The sequence below is a fragment of the Polistes canadensis genome, unplaced genomic scaffold, assembly GCF_001313835.1.
Source record: "Polistes canadensis isolate GaletaPanama2010 unplaced genomic scaffold, ASM131383v1 scaffold_52, whole genome shotgun sequence".
In the NCBI taxonomy this organism is placed as follows: Eukaryota; Metazoa; Arthropoda; class Insecta; order Hymenoptera; family Vespidae; genus Polistes; species Polistes canadensis.
In genome coordinates this window covers 451,205-461,162 of record NW_014569599.1, presented here as the reverse complement: position 1 = coordinate 461,162, position 9,958 = coordinate 451,205, and the positions used below count along the sequence as shown (strand labels likewise).

Below are 9,958 nucleotides of genomic sequence, written 5' to 3'. Positions count from 1 at the left end.
GAGAGCGTTTAAAGTTTTAATTAACTATTTACATAGAAAAATATTCACACCGTTGCACCGTTAATTATGTAATAAATTATATACACTCATACAAAAGCATTCATACAAAAGATCTAAAAACATTCGATCGTATCTCGATGGACAAACATAATCCAACGAAGACCACCATCATATTTATTATCCTACTTAAAAAATGACTTCGTTTATTTTTATCTCGTACGATAAAGATCCCCATCTTTTTTCGCATTCTTTTTCTTTTCTTTTTTTTTTTTTTTTCAAAGGGTTAACGAACTCGACGACTATACATTACGCCCTTCTACGTTTCATTTTGACCCTTTCTTTTTTGATTTTAAATTAATGGCTACAAAGAGAGACATATGATGAATATGGGCGTTAAATTATCGACAAAATTCTTTTTCGTTTGTCTTCGTATCAGATTATACGAATAATTACGTTCGAGTTACTTCACTGTCAACGTTATCCTTGGTAGTAACCGTACCGTTATCGTGATTCTTGTAAGCAGAGAAAAATGCTAGTGCCTTCATTAACTGATAACTCTTGCTGATTGGAATATTACTATCGTAGAGACTCTTCGATGATGGACAATCAACGTAGAACCACCAGTTGCATTTCAAGATCGTTTGATCGAACAAAGTTGACTCGGGGCACAGGAAACTCTTCATGATCAACCCGTCATCGGTTAACGCGCACACGTGGAAAACCTAAACGAAGTGGATAATCGTTGATATAAATTTATTAGATATATAAAGGAGGACGAGAGATGGAGGGGGGGAATAGAAAAAAGAAAAATGATTTACCATACATCCCAAATCCTCGTCGGCGTAAAGACCCGGGAAATGTTTTTGATCGCCGCAATAAAAACTGGTATCGGGTAGATCAACGCGACTGGCAAAATTATCATCGAAGTTTTTATCGTATCCTATGGGATAATATTCGTTCGGTGCGTTCATTACTTTCGTAGTACCGGAATTGGTATATTTGCTGAAAAACAAAAAGAAAGTTGGTATGGTTATCAGTATACGATCACGCCGCGATGTTACATTAATTATAATTATAAAAGACATTTAAAAATGAAAATACTTTTTAACGAGGGGCGAAATAGTGGTGGTGGTTGTCGTTGTACTGATCGTACTACTGGGTCCCTGCTGTTTCTGCATAAGTTGTTGTTGCCTCAAAAGGATAGCTGCCTCTAAAGCTTCTAGCGTGATGTTGCTAGCCTCGGCTAAAGTTTTCAAAGATGTTTCCATACCTTGGATCGGTGCTAACGAAGGTAATGAAGCTGGCAACGATTGTCGTTTTTCATTTTGTTGAAGTGGTAAACTGTGAGATGATTCGGCTGCATTACCAATTGGTTGCAGCGAGAGTAGGGTCATTTTGTTAACAGAAGATGCTGCTTCTTCTCCTGGTAACGGAAGCTATCATAGGAAACCAAGTATATATATATATATATACTTCTTATTAGTCGTGTAATTTGCGATCCTATTCAAGATCTTATAACGTGTAATACCTGATTATAATCGTCCTTAGGTACTTCATTATCGGAATCGTCGAGTAACGTAGGACTATTGCTGATTCTATCGGTGAGCCTGGAAGATGATTGAGGCATGGCGATGAAAGGTGGTAAGCCGTTGCTAGTCACGGACGTCATTGCCGATGAAACAGGTTTTAAATGATCACTTTGCACTATATTTCCTATCGATGAAATTACGACACTGGGGGGAGCCTTCGTTGTCGTTGCTACTGCGATCGCTGCCTATTCGTATAATTCAAATAACGTTAACATCACTTTCAAATCATTTTCTTATATATATTTATTATTATTATTAAATAAGAAAACTTTTTTAATTAAACCCAACCTGTATCCTTTTAGTTTGCATCGCTAGGATTTGCTTTTGTTGTTGAACCATCATCTGTTGTTTTTGTTGTTGTTGCTGTTGATTCAATAATTGTTGTTGCTTATATTGCTGTTGCATCTTTTGTATATGCTGTTGACGCATAGCTTCCTGTTGTTGTTGTCTCTGTTGCTTTAATACTTGCACCGCCAATGCCTCCTGTTGTAACTTTTGCTGTTGTTTTAATTTTGCCTCTTGCTGCTGTTGTTGATACTTTATCATATCCTCGTGCGTACCCAAAGACGGTGCTGCTATCGTCCTAAGTGCTGTTGTATTCTGTTGAACCACCAATTTTTGACGTTCCGGTTGTTGACCCATCGGACGACTCATTCCAACTGGCAAAGGTTTGAAAGGTGGCACTACCTGTCTTGCTTTTTGTTGATTGTCGTTCCGATTTGTTGCCTATTATTCATTATTTTTATATTGATCAGAATAATTTTTATATTTTTTATCATCGGTAATAATAGGACAGATCGTTAGAAAATTAATGATTAGAAGTTAAATAGACGTTAAAGGTATTAATCGTGATTGTACGATTGTACCTTCGATCATTTCACCTCTGTCTAAAGATCACGGAGAATGAAAGTAGTTCGACAAGATTGTATATATATCGTGTATCTTGAATAATCGATTTTAAGGTTACTTCACACGACCCCATGAATCACTTTTTCTCATACAAAGATCATCATTGTGCATAGCGTTCTATTTAATAACGGACATCGCTTTTCATCTTTATTAATGCATTATTCATTCACGTTCAATGGCATTAATATTTCTCGTAAGAAATATTACGAGCACATGGCGAGAATCAAGTACGTAAATCGAGTACACGCACGTGAATGAAGCTGTATCGATGCATTTATACATCAATTACTTACAAGGCCGATTCTAGTTGCATCGTAAACATATACTGTATCACCTCTCTTGCATATTTATTTATCTTACGAGAGAAATATATAAAAAATGATTAATTTGGAATTTTTTTGAAATATTTAACAATATCTATAATCGTTTATTTTTGTATTAAATACTCCGAAATATTGCACGCACGTTGATAGTACAAAAAATTCGATAAAAATAAAATGCTTCTCTCTCTTTCTCTGTGTGTGGTTCTCTCGTTTCACGAATGGTAATGAATGTAATTAATTCGACTCCGAGTGCAAGCATGAGGAATGACGTTCGAACGAGAATTGCGGTAGCCGTGTTACACCATAGCAAATAACAACATGTACACAAATACGTACATACAAACAAGAATACATATGTCGTGCTAAATAGTAGATCTAAGAAGAGGAAGACGAGTTCGAACACAGGTTTATCGCTGCTATTTATTTCTCATTAAGAACTAATTTTGCAAAGGAGAGAGAACGGTGGGAGGAGGAGGGTAGAGGGAGAGTGTCACAGATTTACGCCTAATCATGTCGTTTCACGCATCGACATATATCCATGTTTACGAATTTATTTCTTTTACATTTTTAACGTTGTTTTATGCTTATATTTTCTTTTTTTTTTTTTTTTTGAAAAAGAGAAACGATCGTAACTTTACATAAGATTTTAGGCTATACATTTACTATAACGTAATAAACGTGAATTGATTATTCTCGATTATATGATTTCGTAACGAATACATGAGATTTTAATTAAGAAAAAGAGATATTACGATTTCTTACCACATTCGTCGAACCAAGAGAAAGACCAGTCGTCTTTCCACCTTGCACGCTCCTTCTCCTTGCATTTTCAACGTTCGACAAGGATTCCCTAAATCCTAGCTCGTCGCCTACCGTGAATCCTGCAATATGAATGAGAATAAAGAAAGAAATGGGAAATAAATTGATTTTTTCCTTGTGTCGAATATTGAATCGAACGATTCGTAAGAAGAAAATGGCAGAAAGGAAAGTTGAGTAGAGAAGAGGGTTAACAACCGTGTGTCCCAAAACAATGAAAAATGGTTAAACAAGCAAATAATACAACCTCGTCGTTTTAAACGAGACAGTAGTTTACTATGTAATACGTTTTGCATAAATAAAGATATCCTCTTCTGTTTGATCATTCTTTTAACTACTTATTATACTTGTTCTTCTTACGTGTCGGAAGAGTACAGTATAATAAACGAGAAACTTATGTATTATTCTTTTCTCGACACACAACTCGGCCAAGTCAAGGTAATGAATAAATTATATCCGTAAATGCATGGTTTTTTTTTCTTTTTCTTTTTCTTCTTCCATTTTACGTTTGCAAAAGCAAGATTGAAGTAGGTTAGAGGGTAACACGTGTAAACTTGCAAGCCTGATAATCGCAGGTGTGCGTTTCACACTTATACATATATGTTTTATCTTATGCACCTGTCTCTCTATGTAAATATGTACCTAAATACTCGAGAGATTATGTTTGAAATTTTACAAACGTATTGACACTTGACTTGCATTATCATATGCATCCTCCTTCGTAAAGTGCCACACTCCTGTTAGGTTCTTTCACTTCCGACACCACGATCATTTTTTCCTATTTATTATTTTTCTTTTTCTTTTCTTTTCTTTTTTATATAATGAAACAGACAATTGTCATTTGCGAATGACATAACGTTAATAATTTCTATGTTACCTTTTAGCAATATTACGCCGTCCACCCTTTTCCGGCAAATTCGTTCGACCGATCGGTATGTAATTTCATAGAAATGTGAAATTTATGCACACGTAAGTTATCAAAGGGAAAATGAAATAATATCGTTTCGTTGCGATATATATGTATGTAGTATGACGGAAGAATCACGATTACTAACTTTCTACGTCTATCATCGTAGTTGTTCGAGTTAAACGCGTAACGATGATTATTATTACTCTCGTGATTCTGTATGTGGTTTGACGTAAATCAAATACAACAATATCCGAACGATATGAAATAAAAATAGAAAATATAAATCGACAAGCGATCAATTAATTCGCGTGAGATAAGCAATAAAATATATTATTACGTATATACGAATATATATATTATAAAAGAAAACACGTAAGATTGAAATCGTTTGACAATCTAATATAAAAAAAAAAACAAACAAAAAAGGAAGAAAATAATATATAATAATAATGATAATAAAAAAAGATTCGCGAGAGGAATTTCGATGAGACAACAAATCTCGAAGGAAAATAACCTCGATCGTTTTTTTTTTTGGATGTCGCACGATCATCGAGATTTTCCACTCACCCAAGCCAAGGTAACCTTTGACACCTCCGAGATTTCGTACCCGGAAGAGGCCGGATTTTTTGAAGGCGCAGTTTAGCGCAAATCCGAAGTCGGATTGAAAGACGCATGTGCCTAGCGTAGCCCGCCACGTGCAGCCTGCAACCAAATCGGAAGAAAAACTTGATGGATCCCCCTGATCTGATGATTTAAACTTTATCGGGATGATCCATACAGATGAAAAATATTTCTCTCAATTTTGTAATACCTAATTTCACAACGATGAGTTTGTTCTGTGCTATTGATCCTCCCCCAACCCCTATATACCGTCCCATTAAATAAATAAATTAATTTAACTTTTTTTTTTGTTTTTTCTTATTATCGTTTCAACAAGTTTTCTCTTTTTACCCTCATTGAGTTAGGTTGTTCATTTTCTTTATCTCTCTCTCTTTCTTTATTTATTTTTCTTTTTTCTTGTTAAATGTATCTTTTCTACCAAGGTCTGTGGATTTTAAACTCGGTGACAAACGAAACGGTAGCACGATTTTATTCGCCACAACAAATTGCCATAAAATACAAAGTAATTTTTTTCAATTGTGATTGAGAGAGAGCCTTATTCATTTACCGTCTTACCACTGTTGTTGTTGTTCTTGGCAAGACGTGCAATAATGTATTTGACGCGTTCTACCGTTACACGGACAGTTAGATGCGAGCACGAAGAATCAGAAATTACAGTTAAGAATCAAGATGATCGTCTAGGTGAAGAGATTCTTCTTACGTGTTAAACATCACTTAGGACAATACTATCGGAAATCAACAAATAGTTTATGTTCAAATCAAAAATCACTAATTACTAATATTAATATTAATCTGAATTATATTGTTTATAAGAAATATATATTTTTATATTAATACTCTTTTAATTTGGATTGTTTATAGGAAATGTTGTAAACAATGTATATTACGTAAATTATTTTGAATCAAAAGTATAATTAATTAATTTTTACTGAACATTAAAAAAACATTTTCTTAATTAACACGATAATCAATACTCGTAATAATTTGATTATTAAAATAGAGAACAGTAATATTATTTCTTATTCTATTTAGGGGATTAATATTATCGAGTTAGGTAATGATAAGTATCTAATTTCGGAATTTTCAATAAAAAGTAGTAGTTTTTATTTGAAACTACACGTGACTAGCTTTTTATCGAAAGTTTCGACATTACTCGATTGACCAACTAACGTATTAACGTTTTAAACAAAACTATTACACGAGTTGCAAACTCGTAAAAAGAAATACAATATATATATTGCAATGAATTCGAATATTAACCGAGAACCGAGACCTAATAGTCAAATTTGTATAATTCATTGAAAAAATATTCAGATTCCGGATCAAAGGCACGTCATCCATGTCCTAGCCTAGTAACCCACTTGATGGCTGACTAAACGTTCACCTGTTAACCGGTTGGCTATGGATTATGTTACTTATTCTTCTAACAAAAACCTAAAACTACTTTCCTATTTGACAAGGAATGAAATCGACGTAAGTTTAAAATTAATATCCCACAATTGTTGAATGAAAACGCATCTTGATTGACGCACTTTCGCTGCTAAACAGAAAATAGACGATATTACTTGTTTCATAAACGAGATCTCGTTAACTTCTTTCACTTATATCCCATTATTTAAATATCTTTTACCTTGAATAGCAAAATACTTTTTTGTTATCATGTGAAAAAAACATAAATGTAGATAAATTGCTAGGTAATATCTAATGGAGGAATTAAAAAACAATCTTGCGAATAAAATACAATGTTTATAAGACACTTGGAAGTTTAAATTATATCTTTATATATTTTTTTTCTTTTTTTTTTCAAATACTATAAAAACAGGGTAAAAAAGAGAGAGAGAAAAAAGGAAGAGATTGAGCTAAATTAATCAAGGAAAGATATTAGTTCCGTTATAATACGATACGAGAAATCGTACGTTTGAAGAAAATGCGATACAAGATTTTCGATAAACAACGTTGAGAGAAAGTTCGAAATTGTTTCGAATGAATTATAATACACCGAGGGAAATAATCATTTGTCTCTATTATTATTACAAGATATCGTTGTTTTGCGATTTGAAAATGACTTTAATCGATGCTTTCATATTTGATGTCTCTTTTTCTATCTATTCGTTTTAATTTGTTTGCCCCCTCTCTCTTTGACAATTTTAATCGTTAATAAAATTATATATTTTGTATTGTAAAAATACGTGTAATTATTTGTAGATCATACGAAAGGATAGTGTTATTATCGATCTATAATTTTCATTTAAATCAAGTATATCGATATATATATATAACATTTCCCCTACTATATCAACAACACATACGCGTAACTCTCTATCGATGACGTTTATGGCAGTTTGTTCGCTTTCTTTCTTACTTACTTTTTCTCTTTTTTTTTTTCTCTCTATGTCCCCCTTCGTTTTATATTTTTCCTCTCTCTCTCTCTCTCTTTCTTTCTTTCTTTCCTTCTTTCTCTTTCATATCTCATGCCAACGAATTGACTTTTGCGACCGATGAAAACCGATACTCTTGCACTTTCTAGTTCACCTGCATCGATGCGTGAATCGTCCTTATGATACTTCTTTTTTCCCCTTCGATGATTCCTTTCTCGATCGGAAAACTAATAATACTCAATCGTATGTTGTATGTCACGTAAACAAGTAAAGAATGAAAAGGGAATTGATATATTTTATTCATAGAAAAATAGAATAATAAAAGTCAAATTCAATTTCTATTCTTTCCTGTATCTAACATCAAACTATACTCGTGTTTTTTTTTATATTATTATTATTATTATTATTATTATTTAAAAGAAAAATATTGTATTATTTGATATAAAATATTTTCGTTGTATAATATTTCCACTTAACGATTGATTTTTCCAAATAACAATGTTGAGTAAAAATACAAATCTTTGTATTATTCCTGTTAATATCGTTTACTAGTTTTATTATTAATTATTATAGGTTTGTATTTGATATCCTGTTCAATGAATTATGACTTGCTAACGATCCTTAACGATTCGTCGTTCATCAAAGATCAAATGTGTATGTATGTATGCATGTACGTATGTATATTTATATACAGGACCGGATTTAAGAGTGTGAAATACCCAGGGCAACAAATCAGTGGAAACTAATCCTAATTATTTAATATAATTTCAAATGATAATCATTGTACATTAATTATTATTCATATGTTGAAAGAAATGCTTCATTTCATTATTATCATATTCAAAATTTCGCGTTTATTTTTATTTCATCGCAAAAATTATACATTTTTATAAAATGATTTGAATAAAAAAAAAATTGTGGGACCCATTAATGTTAAGGCCCCCCCAATGAATTTTAAGATCCTGTTTCCCTCTCCTAAATCCGTCCCCGTTTATATACAAAATTGAAAGGCAAGATAATTAGTAAAGATAAGAAGTAAAAGAGACAGAGAGAGAGAGAGAGAGATAAATAGAAAGATAGAGAAAAAGAGAGAGATAATAAGTTATTATTAAATTATTGATAGAGTCGAAAGAAATGAGCAGTGCGTTCTGTCAATACGTGGTAAGAAGTTGAGATTCGATAGCACAGAATTCAAAATTTACAAAAGATACCCCGAAAACCTGCCAACTACCCAAAATATATAAAGTATATTCTAATACTTTACAAAAATATCTTTACAATATTTATATATATATATCAAAATTTCTATGAATATATATAACTACTATGTTACAAATTTATCGATCCATTAATTTATTACAAATATAAATTGAAAGTGAGAGGGGATAATTCGAAAACTTTGTTGTTAATTTCGTTTGAACGAAATTATATTAATGTGACACCAAGTTTAAATTACTTAAAATTTACTTTTATTACTTAGTAATAAAAACAAAAACTAAATATAATATATTAATGAGACAATGTATTAATAAAATAATAATCAAAATGTTTTCGAATCAACCCCAAACGTTTGTAAAAATTTCTAAAAGTTTTATACACTCGAGTATCGATAAAGTATTTTACTCACCAACGACGACAAAAAGAAACAAAGTAACAGCAATCTTCATTATCGTCGATTATTGCAAACCCCTAAAAGTCTTGGCTGAACTTGACAAAAATATTTTATCGAACTTCCGGACGATCCCTTTCGTCCTTTGATTAAAACGAAAGATGTTACTCGCGTAAGGACGAAATGGGGGTTCACGCTCGTATGGTGGATCAAGACAAACTGAAACCTCGTGAATACCTTCTTTCAAAGGTAAGCACACGCGAGATACTTTTAGAGTACAACCAGTCGATCCAGGGCCGTAAGAAAAGAAAGTAGTCGTCGTAGAGACATCGTTCGTCATCGATTGCTTTAATAACGATCCATTACAAATTATACATCATTTCACAATCTATTTCAAAAAAATAATTATCTTCTATAACATTTTTTTCCTTTTCATATATAATCTTTCACAATATATATATATATATATTTTTTTTTGTTCTCTTTTATTATTGTTCCAATCGAAATCGCGACGTTAAAAAGAAATATTAATGATAATAATTAAAAAACCATTGATTATTTCATTTATACAATTGCTAACGTTAACATTTATATTTACATTCGAAACATAATTTCTATCACGATCATCTTTTACATTAGATAAAATCTAGATTAGAAATTGCAAAAAAGAAATAAGCACAAGGTTGAATAGTTAACGATCGTGATACGCATGTAATCCTTTAAACATTAAGAATATTTCAATCTGTCTTTCTCTCTCTCTCTCAGTATGGTCAAAAAACTTTTTCCCATATTTACTAAGTACA

General features: G+C 32.0%; 1 protein-coding gene across 2 annotated transcripts; it reads right to left on the bottom strand.

The window, feature by feature from the left end:
* Positions 1-11: 11 nt before the first annotated feature.
* On the bottom strand, positions 12-9,573 carry LOC106785553 (transcription factor SPT20 homolog). 2 transcript variants are annotated; one of them, XM_014746142.1, is made up of 8 exons: positions 9,174-9,572; positions 5,115-5,249; positions 3,584-3,702; positions 1,878-2,315; positions 1,529-1,774; positions 1,102-1,436; positions 819-1,002; positions 12-722 (listed from the first exon to the last, which is right to left on the bottom strand). In XM_014746142.1, exons 1-8 carry the CDS (start codon positions 9,211-9,213, stop codon positions 450-452), a joined length of 1,770 nt encoding a protein of 589 aa, XP_014601628.1. In that variant the 5' UTR covers positions 9,214-9,572; the 3' UTR covers positions 12-449. The 2 variants fall into 2 exon arrangements, with proteins under 2 accessions (XP_014601628.1, XP_014601630.1); XM_014746144.1 differs by lacking the exon at positions 5,115-5,249 and having other exon boundaries at positions 9,174-9,573.
* Positions 9,574-9,958: the final 385 nt, after the last annotated feature.

Bases quoted from the DNA above. Each gene is read 5' to 3' on its own strand.
- LOC106785553 (XM_014746142.1), bottom strand. From the start codon at position 9,213: ATGAAGATTGCTGTTACTTTGTTTCTTTTTGTCGTCGTTG. The intron at 5,250-9,173 runs GTGAGTAAAATA...ATTTGGTTGCAG, and splicing joins GTTTCTTTTTGTCGTCGTTG to GCTGCACGTGGCGGGCTACG. The intron at 1,437-1,528 runs GTATTACACGTT...TTCCTATGATAG, and splicing joins CTAAGGACGATTATAATCAG to CTTCCGTTACCAGGAGAAGA.